At 36.0% G+C, this 20,283-nt stretch overlaps 1 protein-coding gene across 1 annotated transcript in view; it reads right to left on the bottom strand.

Moving 5' to 3' along the window:
• Window positions 1-14,058: 14,058 nt before the first annotated feature.
• The window catches only part of LOC142173847 (1,4-alpha-glucan-branching enzyme 1, chloroplastic/amyloplastic-like), a 97,963-nt gene continuing 91,738 nt past the window's right edge, over window positions 14,059-20,283 (bottom strand). The window contains exons 5-10 of the mRNA XM_075239712.1: window positions 17,810-17,997; window positions 17,362-17,460; window positions 16,693-16,735; window positions 15,492-15,551; window positions 14,185-14,265; window positions 14,059-14,100 (exon numbers count right to left, since the gene is read on the bottom strand). Coding sequence (XP_075095813.1) covers window positions 14,059-14,100; window positions 14,185-14,265; window positions 15,492-15,551; window positions 16,693-16,735; window positions 17,362-17,460; window positions 17,810-17,997 — 513 coding nt within the window. The remainder of the gene's footprint in view (window positions 14,101-14,184; window positions 14,266-15,491; window positions 15,552-16,692; window positions 16,736-17,361; window positions 17,461-17,809; window positions 17,998-20,283) is intronic.

Raw genomic sequence — 20,283 nt, 5'->3', positions numbered from 1 at the left:
AAGCTACAGAGATTTGTATTGACAAAAAATCTGCACAGGCACTCGCGAAAAATCCTGTGTATCATGATCGAAACAAGCATATAGACACAAGGTACCATTTCATCAGAGAATGCATTATCAAGAAGGAATAGTTGAGCTCAAATATATGAAGTCTCATGATCAAGTTGTAGATATCTTCACAAAGCCTCTGAAGTTTGAAGATTTTCAGAGATTGAGATCAAGATTTGGAATTAAGAAGAATAATCAAATTAGTGGGGAAATTTGTGGGACCTATTTAAGTAAAAAAAATTAAAGAAAACAAGTTGAATGGAAGGCTTACAAGTTGTGCAAGTTGCAAATTTGATAAATAAATAAGGAGACAAAAAAATAAAAAGAATTACATGGGATGAGGCCACCATATTAAGGCATTATGGGAAGTTAGGGATCGGGAGAAACAACTTCAAACTTAAAGAAACAAAAGGGAGTAGTTACTGAAACAAAATTGGACGGCAATAAATTGACAAACAAAAGTGAGGAAAATATAAGCTTTTGGAAGTAAGATTTACATTTAAAAGGAAGGAGAATTGAACCTATATAGCAGCTTTCAGTGAAAGTATCCTTCGACGTAAAGAGGTCAATTTTCCCTTTCTTTGATTCTTTTTTTATTTTCTGGTGAATTTCTTTAATCTCAATTTTTGTGTTTATGGTATTCCATTGGGCATTAGAAATCTAAATTCCAAAAAAAACAAATTATGGACAATAATGCTATTAAGTTTCAACTTATATACAGGGTAAAGAAGATTGAATAGTATAATGAAAAAAAGATATGATTGCTTGTTATTTAGAAGATTTTGGACTAGTTCAAAAATTAACCGTAGCATTGGTAGACACTAGACACAATCTTGAAAGATTGAGAATTAAAGATATGACCTTGAGGGTTGGGCATTCTAAATTAACTAGGAATTAGCCTAAACAAGAAAATTAACATGAGATCAATATTATGTAATTATAGATTGATTGGAGGAAGTTGTATGAATTGCTCGAGGTGAAGCATTTAATATTTCGGCACAAGTACTGTGAGTAGTAATCTTACCGCAATTTGTGTTTTTATAACTTGCATGATTTACACTTGATTTTTAAAATGAATATGTTACCGATTATTTTGCGTTGCATGCTGGACAAGTTTTTTACTCGATATGATACCGAAATAGTTATTTGAGATGATTACCATTGTTTAAAATATTTTTGTTGTCACTAGATCTCTTTTACCGTTACTTGAATTTACTGTACTCGAAATGAAATTATATGATTTGATAATAACCGAAATACCCTATATTATTTTAAAATATTTTCTACGAGCATATACGGATTACAGAGAGAAGTATAAATGGGAGTAGACATTGAAGGATCATGTAGCTAACGGACGGATTCGTTAGACCTGGTGCACCTTGTAATTACCGATTACCGTTACAACCCTCACTAGTGGGAAGGTAGAACTAGCATACTGTTACTAATTTCCCTCGAGTAGGGTCTACCGTTATATTTGACTTCTTGCGAAGAAGTCCACATTTATACCGATTACATGATTCGTTCATTGAAACCTCCCAAACATGAATATTGATATTACATAATATTTACCAAGCTTATTACCGAATTGTCAGTTGATTTATATTATATGAAAAATATGATGAGACTGATTATTGTTTATTATTTTTGAAAGGGCATTTTTATGATTTTTTTTGTTTAATATACTAGCATGATTTCTGACTTGTCCCCAATAAAAACGGTTGTTATTAAGTGTTATTGCTCACTGAGCTAGCGAATCATTCCCCGCTAATTTATTTTTTACAGAGATAGCAGTTGACGCGGGCGGGGATTTCGTTAATTAGAGCACACATGTTGATAGTTCTTGGTAAGCCTCTCACTTGTTCGCGTGGGCGGAGATTTTAATTATTGTTATGATTTTTTCTTTGAACTCTTAAAGTCACTCCATAGTCATTCTTTTAGTGTCGTGAGTATTTATTTGTTGATACGGACTACTTACTAGTATTATACTTTTTCCGTATTTTTAGAGTTGGTTTTGGTTTTATAATGTTGAGGAGGTGGGTAATATTGGTGGAAACCCATTTGTGGTTAGTTGATGAAGATTGTGACTGATTAAGGTGAATATTGGTTGGTTGTTACTTGTTTATGAGACAGGAAACTTTTTGGATAGCCCCAAAATAGGGAAAACTCTGTCCGTTTTTTTGTAAAATACCGGTGAGGCTCACTTGGGGGCACTTGCTCCTAAGTGCCGGTCATGATCCTAAATTGGGACGTGACAAAGTTAGTATCAGAGTTTAGCATTTAAGTCCTGAGTCATGGAGCAATGTTTAGTAGAGTCTTGCTTATGGGTATGTAGGCGCCCATACTTATGATCTTGAGGCTAATGAACATCTAGGAATGTTTTCCCTTCTTTCATTCTTTGATCGTGTGTTAAGATAACTTGAGATTGACTTTGGAGTATGTCTTTCGCAGATGGCTAGGACACGCACACCCTCATCTGCTGGACGTGGTACTACCCGGGGTGGCGGTCAAGTTGGGCTTCATCAAACTAGAAGACAGACTACTCCTCAACATGAAGTTGGGAAAATGGGTCAACCCCAAGCTGCTATGCCAGATCAAGTGCAAGGGTAGGGAGTTCAGGACACTCCACCACCAGTGCCAACTGTTGTAGATACGGTTGCCTTACCTGCAGACGTAGTGGCAAGGTTATTGAATGTGTTAGAGGCATTGGTGCCTACTCAGGGTGGAAGTTCAGCTCATCAACCTACTTTACAGTCACAAGCACCTACACAGACTCAGACTTTCGGGAATAAGGAAGTATCCCTACAAGAGTTCCTAAAATTAAAATCACCAAAATTCACAGATTCTGATAATTCAGCAGATCCTCAAAGTTTCTTGGATGGGACACTCAAGGCATTACGTGCTCTAGGATGTTCTAGTGAGAGAACCATGGAGCTCGCAGCATACAAACTAGAGGATATGGCCAACACATGGTATGAAACTGTATTGCTAAGAAGGCCAACAGGAGCAGCACCACTGACATGGGATGAGTTTAGTAAGTTGTTCATGGATCATTTTCTTCCAGACAACCTGATGCAAAAATATGCTAGAGACTTTGAGAGATTGGTTCAGACTCTAGATATAGATGTGTCAACATATAACACCAAGTTTTGTAAGCTGGCTAGATATGCTTTTTACTTAGTGCCTACCGAAGAAGCTCGAGTTCAGAAGTTTGTTGATGGATTGGTTGGTCGTCCATACACTACAGTATCCCCATAGATGAAGACCTTATCCTACTCTGTTGTAGTCGACCTTGCTAGAAAGATTGAAAACAAGGGACGTGATAAGCGTGTAACTAGTGATTTACGTAAGAAGGCCAAGACAGGATGGTCTTTCAGTGGCGGTTTCAGTGAAAATCGAAGAGCGGGAAATCAGGGACAACAACAACAGGGTTCTCAGACAAGGACACATTTGTCTTCACAGTCCACATACATACCACATTACAGACAAGGTACTAGGGGACCGTCAGCATCTGAACATCATAATTCTAGGCAGATATACGCCACTACTCCAGTCTGCCAGACCTGTGGTAGATCACATTTGGGCCAGTGTCGTGTTATAACTGGAGGGTGCTTTCGGTGTGGCTAGTTGGGACATCACTTGAGGGATTGCCCCCAACCTCCGAGGAATTTCAATCAGGCTTCTATTCAGTCAGATACACCTACTCAGACTACTCATAATACTCCAGGTGCTACAGGTACAGAAAATAAAGGCCGAGGTGTTGGGGACCGTGCTACTGTGACTCAAGGACAAGGGAATGCTGGTAGAGGTCAGGTGAGAGTTTTTGCATTTACTAGACAGGATGCTCGGGCCTCGAATGATGTGGTTACATGTATTCTTTCTGTCTGTTTACATTTGCAATTTGAAGAGATTTGCATTTCTATATGGACTGAAGGCAAATAGATGGAGTTTCAATACGTATCTGTAATTCTAAGAAATTTGCAACAAAGTTATACTGTATAATCGCAATGGGATTTTGCTATTCTAAGAGATCACGGTATAATCTTTCTCAAGAATATCATACGGATTTTTCCCTACTTCGATCCACCGTTATATGTTTTGTTGCAATCAATGTATGTTGGAGGGATTGTCAAGAGAATCGATTCAGGTATGTTAATGCTATCCCTTCTTTTTTTGGCATGATCTATACGACACAAACGAAACAAGCAAATGCACAATTTCTATACATGACTCTATTCATAGAAATACTAGAAATGCTTATGTTCTTGATTCCCCATGTGTCATATTATTCTATCATCTGTTCATGGGTCTCAGAAAATACGTAAGTTGATAAAGTTTATTTTATGATATTAATCAAAGGCATAATGGTCTTATGACAGTCCGAAAGATTTTATTGACGTATTTATCATATATTGCATTCATTACACTTGCGTTGATTGATCCGGGATCTACTCACTCCTATGTGGCCTCGTACTTTGCTTTGAGGTTTAGTAGACAACCTGAGTTATAGAATGACCCTTTTCTAGTTGCTACTCCTGTTGGAGAGTCTCTATTAGCTGAATACGTGTATCGTGCTTGTCAGATTCGGGTTGAGGGTAGAGATACTCTAGTTGATCTTATTGTACTTGATATGATTGACTTTGACATACTGATGGGAATGGATTGTTTATCTTCTTGATATGCTATCGTCGATTTTCATGCAAAGATAGTTAAGTTTGAGATACCAAACGAACCCAGTTTTGTTCTAAAAGGGGGTCAGGTTCCAGAGACTTGCAAAGTTGTATCTTTTATGAAAGCTCAGTGACTTCTGAAGAAGGGTTGCTTGGGTCTCTTAGCTATTGTAAATGACACAAGAAAGGAAACAATTAGTATAGAAAATGTACCAGTAGTAAGAGAATATTTTGATGTATTTCCTGAGGATTTACTAGGATTGCCTCTAGTACGAGAAATAGACTTTGGTATTGATTTTCTAACTGACACACAACCCATATCGATACCCCCATATCGAATGGCACCAGCAGAGTTGAGGGAGCTAAAGAAACAGTTACATGATTTGTTAGATAAGGATTTTATTAGACCTAGTGTATCACCACGGGGTGCACCAGTACTGTTCGTAAAGAAGAAAGACGGATCCCTGAGAATGTGCTTTGACTACAAGCAGTTGAATAAGATAACAATACTCAATAAATATCCTTTGCCTCGTATAGATGACATGTTTGATCAGTTACAAGGAGCTGCCCACTTTTCAAATATTGACCTCCGTTCGGGTTATCATCAACTTAGAATCAAAGATAAAGATATTTCTAAGGCTGCTTTCAGAACTCGATAGGAGCACTATGAGTTTCTTGTGATGCCTTTCGGACTGACTAATGCTCCAGCTGCATTCATAGATTTAATGAATAGGGTGTTCAAGCCATTTCTGGATAGATTTGTAATAGTATTTATCGATGATATCCTGATATATTCTCGTAGCCAAGAATAACACGAGAATCATCTCAGGACTGTGTTGCAGACATTGCAAGAACATCGGCTTTATGCTAAGTTCTAGAAGTGTGAATTTTGGCTAGACTCAGTATCATTTTAGGGGCATGTTGTATCCAAAGATGAAATTATGGTAGATCCTAAGAAGACCGAAGATGTGCAGAAATGGCCCAGACCTACTTCTCCTACAGAGATTCGCAACTTTTTAGGCTTAGCAGGCTATTACAGGTATTTTGTGCAGGATTTCTCTAGAATAACAGCGCCACTGACTAAGCTAACACAAAAAAATACAAAGTTTTAGTGGACGGAGGAATGCGAGCAGAGCTTTCAAAAACGCAAAACATATTTGACAACTGCACCGATATTAGCCATACCATCATGTTCTGGAGGATTTACAGTATTATGTGATGCCTCGATGGTGGGATTAGGATGTGTTCTCATGCAAAATGGTCGTGTTATAGCTTATGCTTTGAGACAATTGAAAAAGCACGAGCAAAACTATCCTACACATGATTTGGAGATAGATGCAGTGGTATTTGCTCTAAAAATTTGGAGGCATTATCTATACGGCGAAACTTGTGAGATTTATACTGACCATAAAAGTCTGAAGTATATCTTTCAGCAGAGAGATCTGAATCTTCGGCAGCATCGGTGGATGGAAATACTCAAAGACTATGATTGTTCTATTTTGTATCATACTGGAAAAGACAATATGGTGGCTGATGCATTGAGCAAACAATCTATGGGGAGTTGGGCACATATAGCTCCTGCAAAGAGACTTTTGGCCAAAGATATTCAGAAACTGGAAGATACAACTATCAGATTTAGTGTCGAAAATTCAGAGGCATTGTTGGTTTGTGCTCAAGCTAAGTCTTCATTAGTTGAGCACATTAAGGCCACCCAATATGAGGATGGGCAATTATGCAAATACAGAGATGGGGCCTTAGATGGTAAAAGCAAGGATATGATTGTTGAAAGTGATGGTGTGCTTTGAATGGGTGACAGGCTATGTATAGCAGACGCAGATGAATTGAGACATGCTATTCTTAAAGAAGCCCACAACTCTAAATACACTATACATCATGGATCCACAAAAATGTACCATGACCTGAAGCAATTTTGTTGGTGGGAAGGTATGAAGAAAGATGTTGCTAACTTTGTTTCTAGTTGTTTGACTTGTCAGCAGGTCAAGGCTGAGCATCAGCGACCCGCAGGACTGTTACAACAAATTGAGATTCCAGAGTGGAAATGGGAAAGAATTATTATGGATTTTGTCACCGGGCTACCACGAACCCTTAGAGGTTATGACTCTGTATGGGTGATTGTAGATCGACTGACGAAATTATCATACTTTTTGCTAGTGAAGACTACATATGGTGGAGTGAGGTATGCACAAATATTTATGATCAAAATTGTTCGACTTCACGGAGTTCCAATATCCATCATCTCTGATAGAGGATCATAATTTACCTCACACTTTTGGAAATTTTTTTAAGAAGTATTGGGTACACGAGTAGATCTTAGTACTGCATTTCATCCACAGACAGATGGGCAGTCTGAACGTACTATACAGATCTTGGAGGATATGTTGAGAGCTTGCATTCTTGAGTTTGGAGGTAGTTGGTACGCTTATCGACCTTTAGCTGAATTTGCTTACAACAATAGCTTCTAGCCCAGTATTCAAATGGCACGTACAAAGCATTGTATGGTAGAAGATGCCGTTCTCCTATCGCATGGTTTGAAGCTGGTGAGACTAAATTATTGGGACCCGACCTAGTACAAGAAGCTATGGACAAGGTCCAGTTGATCGGACAGAGATTGCTTACAGCTCAAAGTAGACAAAAGTATTATGCTAATAAGAGAAGAAGAGATTTAGTATTCACAATCGGGGACAAAGTGTTCCTACGAGTCTCCCCTATGAAAAATGTGATGCGGTTTGGGAAAAGAGGCAAGTTGAGCCCCAGGTTTATAGGACCGTATGAGATACTAGACTGAGTGAGAGCCGTGGCTTATCATTTGGCACTTCCGCCTGAGTTGTCCTTTATTCATCCATTGTTTCATGTCTCAATGCTAAGGAAATATATATCAGACTCATCTCAGGTGCTTGAAGCACATGCTATACCGCTTGATGAGAAGTTATCTTACGAAGAGGAACCGATGGCTATTGTTGATAGGCAAGTAAGAGAGATACGGTCAAAAAAAATTGAGTTCGTAAAAGTCTTATGGCAAAATCATACAGTTGAAGAAGCTACTTGGGAAATAGAAGATGTTATGCGAGTCAAGTACCCCCATTTGTTTCAGTCTACAGGTACGTACTTGAGTTAAATTCGGGGATCGAATTTTATAAGGTGGGGAGAATGTAATACTCCATACGTAAGTTAGAATATTTAAGTCTTTAGCATAATAAATAAATAAATAAAAAGACAAAAAAAAAAAAAAAAGAATTACATGGGCTGAGGCCCACCATATTAAGGCATTACAGGGAGTTAGGGATTGGGAGAAACAACTTCAAACTTAAAGAAGCAAAAGGGAGTAGTTACTAAAACGAAATTGGACGGCAATAAATTGACAAGCAAAAGTGAGGAAAATATAAGCTTTTCTCAGTAAGATTTACAATCAAAAGGAAGGAGAATTGAACCTATATAGCAGCTTTCAGTGAAAGTATCCTTCGACGTAAAGAGGTCAATTTTCCCTTACTTTGATTCTTTTTTTGTTTTTCGGTGAATTTCTTTAATCTCAATTTTTGTATTTATGGGATCCCATTGGGCATTAGAAATCTAAATTCCAAAAAAAAAAATTATGGACAGTAATGCTATTAAGTTTCAACTTATATGCAGGGTAAAGAAAATTGAATAGTACAATGAAAAAAAGATACGATTGCCTGTTATTTAGAAGATTTTGGACTAGTTCAAAAATTAACCGTAGCATGAGTAGACACAACCTAGAAAGATTGAGAATTAAAGATATTACACTTAAGGATTGGGCATTCTAAATTAGCTAGGAATTAGCCTAAACATGAAAATTAACATGAGATCAATATTATGTAATTATAGATTGATTGGAGGAAGTTGTACGAATTACTCGAGGTGAAGCATTTGGTATTTCGGCACGAGTACTGTGAGTAGTAATCTTACCGCAATTTGTGTTTTCATAACTTGCATGATTTACACATGATTTTTAATATGAATATGTTACCGATTATTTTGAGTTGCATGTGGGACAAGTCTTTTACTCGATATGATACCGAAATAGTTATTTGAGATGATTACCGTTGTTTAAAATATTATCGTTGTCACTAGATCTGTTTTACCGTTACTTGAATTTACTATACTCGAAATGAAATTATATGATTTGATAAGAACTGAAATGCCCTATATTGTTTTAAAATATTTTCTATGAGTATATACGGATTACAGAGACAAGTATAAATGGGAATAGACATTGAAGGCTCACGTAGCTAACGGACGAGTTCGTTAGACCTGATGCACCTTGTAATTACCGATTACCGTTACAGCCCATGCTAGTGGGAAGGTAAAACTAGCATACCGTTACTGATTTCCTTCGAGTAGGGACTACCGTTATATTTGACTTCTTGTGAAGAAGTCCACATTTATACCGATTACATGATCCATTCATTAAAACCTCCCAAACATGAATATTGATATTACACAATATTTACCAAGCTTATTACCGAATTGTCAGTTGATTTATATTACATAAAAAAAATGATGAGACTGATTATTGTTTATTGTTTCTGAAAGGGCATTTTTATGATATTTTTTGTTTAATATACTAGCATGATTTCTGACTTGTCCCCAATAAAAACGGTTGTGATTAAGTGTTATTGCTCACTGAGCTAGAGACTCATTCCCCGCTAAATTATTTTTTACCGAGTTAGCAGTTGACGCGGGCGAGGATTTTGTTAATTAGAGCGCACATGTTGATAGTTCTTGGTAAGCCTCGTACTTGTTCGCGTGGGCGGAGATTTTAATTATTGTTATGATTTTTTCTTTGAACTCTTAAAGTCACTCCATAGTCATTCTTTTAGTGTCGTGAGTATTTATTTGTTGATACGGACTAGTTACTAGTATTATACTTTTTTTCGTATTTTTAGAGTTGGTTTTGGTTTTATTATGTTGAGGAGGTTGGTAATATTGGTGGAAACCCATTTGTGGTTAGTTGACGAAGATTGTGACCGATTAAGGTGAATATTTGTTGGTTGTTACTTGTTTATGAGATAGAAAACTTTTTGGATAGCCCAAAAAATGGAAAACGCTGTCCATTTTTCTGTAAAATACAGATGAGGCTTATTTGGGGGCACTTGCTCCTAAGTGTCGGTCATGATCCTAAATTGGGTCATGACAAATAAAGAGTGTTATTTCTTTTGAAGTTGTAGTAGTCTCTTGACACTACCAAATTGTAATATTATAGTGATATTATATTGCTCTACTCGAGTATTGTATTTTATCCCGTTAAAAGATTTAGTGTCGTTGTTATTTTTTTGTGTTATTGTTATTTACCGTGAATATTATTGCTGGGTGGGATATATTTTTTCCAACAACGTGTGAACAAAAAGGGTAAGAAAATTGTGCAAAATGCTGCTAAAAGTGAAATATAAAATTTTGCTAAGCTATGCATTCAGGGAATTACCTGATTAAATTCACCTGCATTAAAAACTTCAATCAGGTAGGGGATATAAGGTCCGTCAGTAACGACGGGTGAAACTATGTATGGCAAGGTGGTCAACTGAAAACTATATTATGTATAGGATAAAATACTATTATTGTTATTGATTAAAAAATAAATTTTGAATATTCATGCATAGACTTTGGATATCCTTATTAAATTTTCTGATTTCACCATTGCGTGAGTCCCATAAAAGATGCATCTAGGAAGTATTTGCAATTGAGTGCTGGAAACAATAATAATAAATATTGGGTATAAATATAAAAAAATATGTATGTATAAATAATAACAATAATAATGAAAATATTGGGTATAAATATAAAAAATAATACCGTTTATCGTTACAACGGATTATTTATTTGTTCAATTCTTCAAATGTTGATGTCGCTTGTAAAGATTCTTGTGTACGTCAATGTCACTGGTATAGTATAATATAAGTAGGTGTTCTTGCGTTTTATATTAATCAGTCACTAATACATTTCTTTTCTTATTTTTCATATGTTATCAAAGCCTTTATAATCTTAGCAGAGACCTAAGCAGAGGCGGATCCCGGATTTAAATTTAAAATAATTATATTCATAATTCAGTGTGGGATAAGCTCGAAGGTTTCAAGTTTAAATTTTAAATCTACCACTTTGAATTATAATAAGAGAAAACTACACCGGTGAGCATTTTTAAAAAGTTATTTAAGAGAATGCTATCACTCTTTATTTTTATTCAATAAATAACATATTTTTTTCAAATAATATTCCATCCGTTTCAATTTATGTAAACTTATTTGACTAGGGGTGAAATTTAAGAAAAAAGAAAACACTTTTAAATTTATAGTGTAAAATGAGATACATATATTTTGGGTGACGATAAATTATGCATAAAGGTAAATTGCTTTCAAATATAAAAAATTAGTCATTTTTTTTACACGGACTAAAAAGAAAATAAATTCTAAAATATTATAAAAAATTATAGGCACAATTGATTCCGTAAATCAAGGTATTTGTTTTTTATCCTTATTTATCTTTTACCTACTCTCTCGACTTAGCAACTTTAAAAATCAAATAATCCCCAATTCAAGGAATCACACAACTCTTCTTTTATTCACTTAAGGGGTAAAAAAAAGGGATTTGCTTATTCACTTTTCTCTCTCTTCTTTAAACAAATACTAATATGTATATAGAGAAATTTTCACCTAATTCCTCAATTATATCATAATCAAATCCTTGTTATGAAATATTATATTATGTAGTGGATGTCTATAATTCATAAAGAAGTTACTCGCACAACTCTTCTCCATTAACCTCCCGATACTTCTTACAATTGTTGTTGTAACTCCCACACCTCCATAACTCACTCCATGATCTTCCCTGTGATCTCAATAGTTAATATCATGTTCATGATATCCCTTTGTATTATATCAATGACATCCTATAAATAAAGGGTTTAGATATCACATTGTACACACTTGCTGAAATAAGATAGTTCTTTCTTCCTCTCCACATTTCATATCTATTTTCTTGTTTTATAATATTACTTTGAGCTTAGTTTCTTAATAATCCTCAAAATGTTGGATAATATCTAAATAAAGTACATACTATTTTTATAACAAAAAAGCAAGTAGATAAATAGAATATATCATGTATTTTGAAGATTTTTGTACCTAGTTAATACGATTAGATAATTCCATATATTTTAAGGTATAATAATAGTAGTATATACTTTGTCTTCAAAATACATAATATATACTCACATACTTAATACATGCTGTAAAGTTTACTATGTGGGGCAAATTAAACGTGATTTAATGAATGAATGTAATTAGAAGATGATTTTGAGGAAGTGTGAGTAGCTTGATTATAGGAGGAGTTAAGTTATTGATGTCCTAATTTTCTGGATGGATTTTAAGGAATTGAAACGTTTGAATTAATATTGAAATCTGTATTTCCAATAAACGTTTCAAATTGTTTTTGGAAAACAAAATATCGAAAGGTTTAGGTCAAAATGTGGGCCCGCCTCAACCAAATTCAAGGAGAAAGTAGAGGAAACGTTTCAGTCGGTGTATTGATAATTAATGGGAGGAGTTATTTGCAATTTAACTTTATTACAAGGGCCAAGGAGGAAAACCATTTTTACAATATTATTTATAAATTATAAATTTATAAATAATAGGAGTGGTTCCAGAACCATTTTTACAATATCGAGCCATGGCTATGGCGACATGTGTGTTAGTTTGGGTCAAGCAGTTACTCAAGGAGCTAAAGTTCGGAGAAATCAATAAGATGGAACTAGTGTGTGATAACCAAGCTGCTCTTCATATTGCGTCAAATCCGGTGTTCCATGAGAGGACTAAACACATTGAGATCGACTGTCACTTTATCATAGAAAAAATACTTTCAGGAGATATTATTACAAAGTTTGTAAAGTCGAATGATCAACTACCAGATATTTTCACTAAGTCTCTTACTGATTCTCGTATTAGCTACATGTGTAGCAAGCTCAGTACATATGATGTGTATGTACCGGCTTGAGGGGGGGTGTTAGTATGTATAGTGTAGTCTTGTCCCACATTGAAAGATAAGTAATATCTCCTTGTAGTGTATAGTTATAAATAGGGACCTCTTATATTGTATTTATCATCTAATATCAATAACATATTTTCTCCCGTGCCTTCTCACAAATATGTGTCTAGACAAAGTTCCCCCCCCGCGCGACTGAAAATATTTAAATTTTAACTGCGTGCCACAAGTTTTACACTTAGCCTTATTTTTTGGAATTAGTTGAGTAAAAAATGACTAAACATGAGATGTTTCCGTCTGTTTGGTAGGTTATCTAGAAAAAGTAGGGGCAGTAACAAGAGTATCAGATGGGGCATTATTTGGATTAGCAGGGTTATCACTAGTGGGTGTATCGTCATCCGGTTGAGTTTCATCAAAATCTATTTCCTCCTTATCATTTTCATCAATAGTTGGATTAGAATAAAGAGCATTCATTAATTCATGGTCTAATTGTTCACCAGCTCCAACATTATGGCAAAATTGACTCTTAGTAAATTTTAATAAACTATTATCGCTATCAAGAATAGCATGTGTAGGACGGATATGAGATTTGGTTCGGGGAGCCGGGGGCAGTGGAGGAGGAACAGATTGACCACTAGATTCGTCACTCTTGGATTTTTCCTTATTTTTATCAAATAATAGAAAATAAATAAAACAAACAAAACTATAATATTAAAACTTAAGAGTTGGAACGAGTTTACTAAATTGACGAACAACTTGTTGAAAATTGATTATCGTTGAAGACTTGAAGACTGATTCACCAACTTCATAATTTTTTCACAAATTGTAACAATAAAGTAAGCAATAATAGCAATTATAGAAGAAAATTAGAGAGAGATTGATGATTTTGTATGAAAAATGAAAGAATGAGGGGGTATTTATAGTTGAAAATAGGAAAAAAGTGTAATTATAAAACGTTTGGGGTTAAAACAAAGTTTGGGGGATTAAATGGCTATTTTGTAAATAGCCAACATCTATTTTGACAGACCCAACGACCATATTTTACATGCCCAAACGGGCAGAATTGTTTTTTTTAAAATTTTTGACTGTTTGGTCGACCAGGGACCGGTTTGGTCCCAAACGGTCCCGGTCCTAGCGGTCCCAAAGTAGAGAGCCTGCCCAGAAGCACGTTTGGCCCACTTGGCCCGTTTGGCCCCGGGCCGGTCCACTTGTGACCCTTAGCTGAAAGAGAGAGCGAGAAGGGAGACAGAGATGTTATAAACTTTGGAAGGGGTGTCTCCTTGAAAGAGTTTGCAGCCAGCACTTAACAGGCTTAGAAGTGAATAGACCTATATAACTAAAAAGAATTCTTGAGCATTCTTTGACACAAGTATTTTAACTGAAAGGTAGAAAACAGTAGTATCAACAGCCAATGGATAAAATACCCAAATATCAATCAGAGCACTGTAGAAAATGAACATACCTTCACTCTAGGCCCATGAGGAATTGCAGGAGAGCCGTCCGCATTATTTGGCAAAAAAATCTCCCAGACACCAAATTCGTTCTGCTTATGGATCATGAATTAGTTTTATGCAACATTCCACCACTGCATAGAGCTTAACATTGTAACATGCAAAGCAAATAGATGATCCTTCTACATATCTTTCATTGTTAACATATTAATTACAGAAGATAACCGTAACACTGAAACTCTCTGTAACACCCACCTGCTCCCACCACCACCACCCCACCCCTGCCCCAAGGGGCAAAAAGGAGAGAAGAGAAGAGAAGAGAAAGACAATGCGAGCTAGTGAAGATGCGACTCATCTACTATAGCAGTGCAAGATTGTATAACAATTGTGGAATATGATCCATAAAATTTCAGGAAGTAGTTGGACAATGCCTGAAAAATCTTTAGGGAAACTGGAAAATAAATAAAAGAAGGAATGAAGACAATGCTTGGACAGAAATTTCTCAAGCGATGATTCTGTCAATTCGGAAAGAAGAGAATAGAAGATCTCTTGAGCAAGTGAAATTTTTTCCTTTTTTTGATAAGTACAAGTGGGACTTTCTTTTGTTCCAAACAAAACGTATGATGTTCGCTTAGAGTACTTCAGGAGTACTCAAAAGATGCAACTTGTATAGGTGATAGGATGTCTTCTGCAGAGAGCAATAATTTTTGTATAGCTCATCTTTGACCTGTACACTTGTCTAATATCCGGTTGATCCCTTTTGTGCAATGAACTGAAAAGGAAGGAATTTTATTGCATGCTCGTAGAAGTAAAGCAGAATTCTGAAAGACTCAGGAAAGTTCTAAAGAACAACACCAGATCTTGAATATTTCATTTTATCAGATCAATGGAACATTTGACAAAATAATTAGACTTCTTTTCTTTTTTTGATAAGTAACCAGACCAGTTAGACATAGAAAGCACTATTCTCACCGAATACCAATTTAAAGTGTGTCGTCATTTTTAGCCCTACTATCAAGGAACTAACGAAATATGAGCCTTACTAGAAATAAGTCAAGAAACTGTCACTTTGAAATCTTAAGAAATCCATATTTTCTTGCAAAGACTCCCTTGTAACATGCAAATTTGAAAAGGGGATCACGTGCCAAAATAACTCGATCAACAAAGGGGTAATAAAAAAGGTAAACAGAAATAAGAATACGAGACATTTGCTAGAAACTTTGAAATGAGTAGCAAAGACAATCGAATGTAAAGAACACAAGGCTCTCAAACAAAAATGGCAACAGAACAACTTGGATATGTACTGTAAGGGATATACCCGAGTCATGATGTCAGCATTTGGGTTCCAATTGTTGAAATCTCCAATGAGGGCAGCCCACTGCAAGGGAAAGCATAGGATATACATGCAATTTAGACTTTCACAAAACCGATATTATCATATCATAAACAAAATGCAGAAGTTGGTATAACAACTGATGGGCATATAAGGAGATCACCAATGACTTTTCACGTTATTTCACATTATTGATCTCTCATTTCACCGTATACTGCACTTGAACCTTATCGTTTTAGTAATCAGTTTACACAAAACGTCAGAATTTGCAGCTTTGGCAGAAAAATATTTTGCCATACATCCAGCAATTATGTGTTGCCAAAGGGATTCTCCTTTCTTTTAGAAGGCTCCTCAATCTAAAATCAGCGTACTGAACTCATCGGACTTAGTTAAACTCAAGAAACAACATTTTATTCTGATAAAAGCACCCCCTAACCAAAAGAGAAATACTTGATTTGCTGATATAAGTACCTGTACTGGCATAACACAAACCAGGTCAAAATATCATGATTGTGTTCTTCAAGACAAATTTGTACTTATTTGGCTGATCTTGAGTCAGTGTAGTTCTTGGAATCCTGGGAGCTAATTCTTACATGCCAAAATAGATCTTTTACTTGCTAGTGGCAGAAGAAAGATGATTCACTAATTATTTTGGGATACAGAAGTTTGCAACCTGGAGTATTTTAAAATAGTTTCCTAGTCCTTGACCTTTATTCTGAAAAGATGACTTAATATATGTCTATTCTCACTCCATCCTCAAAGTGACCATCACATTGGACCAGAATAAGTCTTACAAACTAAGTCAATGGCTCACCAAGTCGATGCCTAGATCAAGCTTGCAGAGCTAGTGAGTAATGCTATCGAGTAGCAAAACCAAACTTTAATGAGTTAAGCCAAAGGAATCTTATCCTCGTTTTTAGGTCAGAAGTCCATCCAGGGTGAAGACCATAATCTGTGCAAATGACAGAAACTGTGGAGCAATTACAATATTCTAAACTATCAGAAAAGAAACATATTTAGGTCAGAAGTCCTTAAACAGGCTTCTTGAGAATTAAAACATAAATCTTCTCCTTTCTATTTTCTCTTAGTTTCTCTCACCTTTTACTTTAAAAAAGAAGTGGTTATCAATTTTGTGGTCCTTTTTATCATAGAGAATCTAAAACAAAACAAGAAAGGACACACTGACCTTGGCACCAGGAGCCCACTCCCGATAAGTGATACCTGTAGCACTAGCAACAAAGTTCACAGGCAATCAGTGACTGATACTTCAGCCCCTCTCAGTAGAGCAAACTTACAAAAGGGAAAGAAGGAGCACCTACAGTAAGGTCAGGCTTACAGATCTGATATAACATACATATACTCCAAGGAAAAGAAAAACAGAAAGTAAAATGATCTACAATAAAGGGATGAAGTATATAGATTCTCTTCAAAACAATTAGGTGTAACATGAGCTCCAGACGGTTCCTTTTCGTAAACATTAGCTTTGGAAGGTCACTTTCCGGGAATCACTCCTGCTGTCTGAGATAAATACTTCAAATTCCAATATATACCATGCCTAGATTGCTAGAAACTAGATGATAGCTATTTTTAGTAAAGGGCTGAGCATGTCAAGAATTAACCGCTGCTATATACATGTCTCCAAATACAAAATGTAATCTGTTTCTCTTTCTTTCATCTGCAGATATTACAACCTATATCACCTTTTCACTCCTCTATAGGTTTGAGTGTGGGCCAAATAAGTACCAAGTTGGCATCAACGAATAACATTATGGCATGAAATTGACAAGGTTTTGCTCAAGGCCGGTCTCGAATACCTTCAGAAAGAAAATTAAATAAGATAGAAAGCAGTTATTACCTACGAGTGAAACCCTTTTTTTCGTAACCACGAGAAAAAGCTTCCAAACCACCCTCATACTTGTCAATTGCCTCCCTCATTTTCTTGTACTCTGAAAACCTAAAAGTGGACAGCATAGAAAAAAAAATCTTTAGGCCAGACCGCCACATTTTCTATGGTTATCTAGCAACTAGCAATGAGATTACAAGTCGAACATTCCCGCCCAAGAGCTTTAATGATCAAAAAAGCAATGAGATCTCATCCTATGTAGTTACAGAGAGGATGTAAGCAAAAATTTTTTCTATCGATAAAATTCTCTCCAATTGCGTTAAACAAGTCGAACATTCCTGCCCAAGCTTCTCCAGAGCTATGTTTGTAGGCAAGCTCCGGTGGCATTCCCTATTGTCTTCTGAAAGTCGCTCCTCCACAAACAAACCTCCTCCGAAGTTGTGTCTTGGCACTTTAAAACCGTACTCTCCATTTTACTTGAGCTTCCCATGAATGGTGCTCTATATTCAATATACTCTGGTATCTGCTACACGATGCCTTAGTCCCCACTTTATAGTAAAATGCCTTTCTCCTGTTACCAAATGGTAATTCCCGCGACAAAACTAGTTTCACATCCTCCTCTGATGATGTAGCGCAGCTACGCACGCCCTGCACTAGTATTTATCAAATAGTGCTCACTTGTCCAAAAGACATCTATACTGGTGGAACAAGTATAACATGTCTAATTACCTTCTATCAATTTTAGGGCATTTACTGTGGATAGCGTTCATGTATGGAATGTGAACAATGCCTCTACATATAAAACTCGTATGTATGAATAGTATTATGCGGATAATTTGTATTATTCCTGTGAATGGTGCCCATGCTTACACGGAACCAAGCTATTCCCTAGTCCTAGTACTACTTGTAGGGACATGCAATATACCGATAGTGATAATTCAACCGAGCGTTTTGATACCATTTGTTGAGACCAAAGACACCCACAGTAAATAAAGGGAAATGATGATAGACATTGAAACTTCCAATTCTCAGATAAGGAAAAAATCATGACTAAAGAGAAAAAATAATATCAGTATCATAGAGAATAACATACACTTACTACTCTAGTATCATAGAGAATAACATACACTTAAAAGAAATACCCTCTTTAGAGACACTCTCAACATAATACTGTCAAAGTAACCACATTCCTCACATACTGTTGTGATATTGACTTTTAAACCTTCAGTTGGATTGACGAAGGAAACAGTCTCTCTTTTTGTGTCTTTATCTTGTTCAAAGTTTGCTCCCTCAATTGATACTTGCGTAGACAAAATAGATCACCTATTGGGAGGGAGATTTTGGACTCAAAAAATATTTTTCCATAACTTGAGATAAGCATGCGTCTGTTGCAATTATTTAAACAAGACTGCTCAAGAAGCCTTAGTCATTCCAATATTATGGAAAGGATCTCTCTACCAAAATCCCAGACAATGGACTTTAAGTGTGGTAGGTTGAGCTGCTATGCATCATTTTTTTAATCCTCAAAAGTAATATTATTAATCATGGATTTATAGGCACTATTTGCTTATACGATGCCTAACACCTCAAATTTGCAGGTAATAGGAGTAGATAACTTATTGGGAGAACCTAAGGGCACCAAAGCATACTCATGCCTCCCTCTGAACTAAGAGTGCACACAAATTTGTTTTCACGAGTTAGTAATGATGCATCAACTGTAGCTAGAAGCCACGCATCTGGCATCTAGAAAACGGAAATATTGAGAAGACTACTTTTTAACGACACTGTTCTCATGGGAACAAAATGCAATAACACTTTCATTCAAGCAGACTCAGAAAGATATCTATTTAGAAGTGTTTCTGCAAGAAAATTTGCACTTGAACCTTATCTTTTTAGTAATCAGTTTACACAAAACGTCAGAATTTGCAGCTTTGGCAGAAAAATGTTCTGCCATACATCCAGCAATTATGTGTTGCCGAAGGGATTCTCCTTTCTTTTAGAAGGCTCCTTAATGTAAAATCAGCGTACTGAACTCATCGGACTAAGTAAAAATCAAGAAACAACATTTTATTATGATAAAAGCACCCCTAACCAAAAGAGAAACACTTGGTTTGCTGTTATAGGTACCTATACTGGCATAAGACAAGCCAGGTCAAAATATCATGGTTGTGTTCCTCAAGACAAATTTGTACTTAGTTGGCTGATCTTGAGTCAGTGTAGTTCTAGGAATCCTGGGAGCTAATTCTTACATGCCAAAATAGATCTTTTACTTGCTAGTGGCAGAAGAAAGATGATTCAATAAATTATTTTGGGATACAGAAGTTTGCAACCTGGAGTATTTTAAAATAGTTTCTCAGTTCTTGACCTTTATAATGAATAGATGACTCAATACATGTCCATTCTCACTCCATCCTCAAAGTGACCATCACATTGGACCAGAATAAGTCTTATAGACCAGGTCAATGACTCACCAAGTCGAAGCCTAGATCAAGCTTGCAGAGCTAGTGAGGAATGCTATCAAGTAACAAAGCCTAACTTTAATAAGTTAAGCCAAAGGAATTTTATCCTTGTTTTTAGGTCAGAAGTCCATCCAAGGTGAAGATCATAATCTGTGAAAATGACAGAAACTGTAGAGCAATTACAATATTCTAAACTATCAGAAAAGAAACATCTTTAGGTCAGAAGTCCTTAAACATCTTTCTTCAGAATTAAAACATAAATGTTCTCCTTTCTACTATCTCTTAGTTTCTCTCACCTTTTACTTTAAAAAGAAGTGGTTATCAATTTTGTGGTCCTTTTTATCATAGAGAATCTAAAACAAAACAAGAAATGAAACACTGACCTTGGCACCAGGAGCCCACTCCCGATAAGTGATACCTGTAGCACTGGCAATAAAGTTCACATGCAATCAGTGACTGGTACTTCAGCCCCTCT

The sequence above is a fragment of the Nicotiana tabacum genome, chromosome 2 (genome assembly GCF_000715075.1).
Source record: "Nicotiana tabacum cultivar K326 chromosome 2, ASM71507v2, whole genome shotgun sequence".
Lineage (NCBI taxonomy): Eukaryota > Viridiplantae > Streptophyta > Magnoliopsida > Solanales > Solanaceae > Nicotiana > Nicotiana tabacum.
Note: the sequence above shows the minus strand (reverse complement) of the source record. Positions and strands in the feature narration are given on the sequence as shown.